The sequence below is a fragment of the Pygoscelis adeliae genome, unplaced genomic scaffold (genome assembly GCF_000699105.1).
Source record: "Pygoscelis adeliae isolate BGI_AS28 unplaced genomic scaffold, ASM69910v1 Scaffold195, whole genome shotgun sequence".
Classification (NCBI taxonomy): Eukaryota; Metazoa; Chordata; class Aves; order Sphenisciformes; family Spheniscidae; genus Pygoscelis; species Pygoscelis adeliae.
The window spans coordinates 400,719-404,455 of NW_008824757.1; the positions used below are offsets into that span (position 1 = coordinate 400,719).

Genomic DNA, 3,737 nt, shown 5'->3' on the forward strand with positions numbered 1-3,737 from the left:
CTCATGTTCAGCCGGCTGTCGACCAACACCCCCAGGTCCTTTTCCGCCAGGCAGCTTTCCAGCCACTCTTCCCCAAGCCTGTAGCGCTGCATGGGGTTGTTGTGGCCAAAGTGCAGGACCCGGCACTTGGCCTTGGTGAATCTCATACAGCTGGCTTCAGCCCATCAACCCAGCCTGTCCAGGTCCCTCTGCAGAGCCTTCCTACCCTCGAGCAGTTCAACACTCCTACCCAACTTGGTGTCATCTGCAAACTTACTGAGGGTGCCACATCTTGAGAGGCCACATCTGTCTGCCTCAGGGCAAGGGCATCCTACTCACCTAAGGCCAGTATCGTCATGGTGGTCCCTGACACTGAAGCCCCCACGACACATCTGAAGGCCATGTATACATAGAAATGGGGCACAAAGGCAATTCCTACACCAAACAAGCCCTGGAGGACGACGGAGATCAGAATGACTGGCCGGCGGCCGATCCTGTGGAGAAAGGGGGAAGACACAGTCGGTATCTGAAGAGACCCCGTGGAGATGGGGAAGAGTCCAGCAGGTTATACAGAGGTTGTATTGCCCTCTCTTAACAGTGATGAGGTTCAGACTAGACTCTGGGTTGACATGTGAAGCACCCTGCGCACACGCTGTGCCCTTCTCCCTTCCACCCCCTGTATGGCCACGTCCTCACAGGACCTGAGGACTTTGGTCAGGGTCCCTGTTAGTGAGGAGAGGTGACAAAATGCACGGGGTGCAGTGCTCAGCCAGGCTGGGAGCAGCATGCCGCTCTGCGCACTATGGACATCCTGAACTCTCAGCTGGGTTGTCTCTGGGTGCCGGACGATAACTCAGGGAAGGTGGCTGTGTTTCCTCACCTGTCACTTAGTGGCCCAAAGATCATGGCTCCTAGGAGAAGCCCCAGCATGTAGATGGACTGGGAGATGTTGTTCAGGTTCTTCCTGTCACACACCAGGTCAAACTAGAGGAAGGAAACACAGCTGCTTTTGCTCTCAACAGACCCCAGCTGCTTTCTGAAGGTGGGCAGCCCTTCTGGCCCATGGTGGACCCAGGAGTCGGGTGCCCGAGCTCTTGCTCCAGGCCCTGGGAGCAGAGATCCCACCCCCAAGGATGTGAGTCTCCATGGTGTGCACATAGCACACAAGTTAGTGGTGGGACAAGCCCATGGGGCACTCAGTGGTGCCCCTCTTCCAAGCACTGGGACCTGCAGGACTCCCCTCTAGCCCAGGCATCCCCAAGGGAGCCTCCTGGTTGGCAAATTTTGCTTAAAATGGGACAGAAGTCCCAGCAGCTTGCTTCCTCCTAGACTGTCCTCCCTCCCGGAGGAAAAAAGATGAGTGCAGTGCTGACTCCTGGGCTCAGCAGTTTCTGTTAAAGAGATGTTCTGCAACTGCCAGCATCCAGAGAGCATCTATAGAAAGTCTCACATAGGGAAGAGCATGTGCAGGAGATACAGAGAGGTCAGAAAGCACTGGAAGAAGCTTTTAGCACTGCTCTCTGCAGAACTGCTGGTGTTGCTGAAGCTCTTGGTGACAATCAGATCTGTGGCTTTGCAAGCTCTCCTCTCCTCGTCAAACCTGCACACAGAGCGAGGAGCGGTGTCGTTTGCAACAACCCTGAGCTGGAGTCACCACGCTGAAACCCCGAGGCAGACACCCCACAGCCACTTGCCCTGACAGTTCCCCACCATGCAAGGGAGCAGAAACTAAGTGCTGAGCCCTGCCTCCTTCCCCTGCCCGGGGTGTCCAAAGCACAAAGCTGTGCACAGGGACAAGTTGGAAGGTTACCCACTGTCTGCAGAGAGGCAGCTGGGGCAGGTAGACCCAAAAGGTCCCACCAGGAGTGATTAATCTCTCCACTGGCTCTGCCCGTGGCCCTGCTGGCATCTATATTGCAGCCTGCTTGCATGCAACCGCTCCAGGACCAGACCTGGGGGCTAGGTGGTGGAGCCAAGGTCTCCAAAATACACCTGATGTAAATCTCAGCCCAGCCCGTTTGCACAATGGCTGGCACCAGCTTCAACTGAACTGCAGAACAGGGAAGCCGTTCGGGTGTCCCATCCCTTCCATGTCCCCGGCACGTTAAAAGGCGATTACAGACCTCGGTCAGCAGGGACGGCGGTTGTGCTGAGGGGTACACCCAGCCATTGCTGCACTTCTCCGTGGAGTTCAGGCCGTACGTCATGATGGAGACAAGGTCCCGGTCCACCGGCGAGTACATGGAGCACTGCTCGTACGCCCCATCTGCGTCCCGGGGCAGGGTGAGGTTCAGCTGCTCTTCCTCCGTCAGGTTGGGGCCGACGGCACGGATCCAGCTGGTGTCGCAGTGATGTGGCACGTGTGGAACCATAAAAAGTTGGCAAAACTGGTGGAAAGCCACACCGAGGCATGGAAACAAGGTGAGCAGCACCAGCCATTTCTGAAACAGCCCAAAATCACCAACCGCTTTCAAAATTTCCCCGATGCCTGACATTGGCAGCAGTATCAGCAGAGACAGGCTTCCCCAGGGCTGGAACCGGTACTTAAGCCCAAGATAAGCCCTGCAGCTGTAGGCAGCCACAACGAGTATGCAAATTTGAAGAAAAAGCAATGCTCTGTGTTGGGATTTGTACTCGCGCTGCATTCCTATTAAGTGAAACAGAAATTTCAGGAGGTGCTTACGCCCCAGGGGAGGTTACTTTCCATTCGGAAACTCATCGGCTGGGAGCAGAGATTGCGAGAAGGTGATCAGGATGCGGTGTGAAGAGCAGGGAAGCCCAGAGGCATGGGCAGTATGAGACACCTCACGGTGAACACCCACAAAGGGAAACATCCAAGGATGAAGGTAACTGGGGTGGACTATTCAGTCACAGGGAAACTATGAGGCACTGGACTAAGGCAGCATGGAAAGCCGTTAAGAGTGTCCATAAAGGAATTTACTTCAGAGGCAGGGATGGGAGACAAAACTGGGATGTAATTCTCTGGGGCTTTTTAAGCAGGGTTTGGCCAAATACTGGGAAGACTGCAAAGAAGTTGGCTTAGATGCAGATGAGATGCAGCAACGCAGAACATCCCTTACCATGTCTTAAACCTGGAAGTTACGTTCACCCAAGATGAAGTTTTCTGGGTCTGCGAGTAAAGAGGAACACCTTAAGAGAAATAAAGAGCCAGAAAATGGCAAACTAAGCCCAAGAGCCTTAGAAAGGAGAGTGAATGGAAGAGGCAGCTTAGAAAGTGCCACCATCCGAGACCACCACTTTTTTTTGTTTTGGTGGGGGTTGTTTGTTTTTAAGCAAGAACATGCATATTGTTAAGTAAACACATATGGGCGTGCTCCAGCCAAAAGGCCTGGGGAACATGCCTACAACTGGACCATCCCTATCTCCTCCCAGAAGACAGACACCTTGCCCTCAACAGTCCCTGAAGCTTTAGTGAAACTTCTCCGTTCCCACACTCTGAGAAGGAAGACCCCTTCTGCTTCTCTTAACGGAGACACCATGACCTCGCTCAGACAAAACCCCGCTAAGCTCTGGGTAAATCGCGTCAACAAAGCCATCAGAGTTTGAATGAACAGAGCACCTTGGGAACAGAAGCCATATATTAGGGAAAAGTTTCCAAAAGGACCTCCAGTGAGAAATACTAGGGTTTTTCACTTTTCAGGTAACGTTTCCCTTCATTTCTGAAAATTTCCTTCCTTCGTGAAGATGGGCAAGAAATATTGAAGGATGTGAAGGAAGAATCATAGAATCATAGAATC

The 3,737-nt window shown here is 53.2% G+C and overlaps 1 protein-coding gene across 1 annotated transcript in view; it reads right to left on the reverse strand.

Annotated features, from left to right (window-relative positions):
- The window catches only part of LOC103916501 (solute carrier family 22 member 13-like), a 6,842-nt gene extending 4,368 nt beyond the window's left edge, over positions 1–2,474 (reverse strand). The window contains exons 1-3 of the mRNA XM_009323501.1: positions 2,103–2,474; positions 860–963; positions 319–473 (exon numbers count right to left, since the gene is read on the reverse strand). Coding sequence (XP_009321776.1) covers positions 319–473; positions 860–963; positions 2,103–2,474 — 631 coding nt within the window. The remainder of the gene's footprint in view (positions 1–318; positions 474–859; positions 964–2,102) is intronic.
- Positions 2,475–3,737: the final 1,263 nt, after the last annotated feature.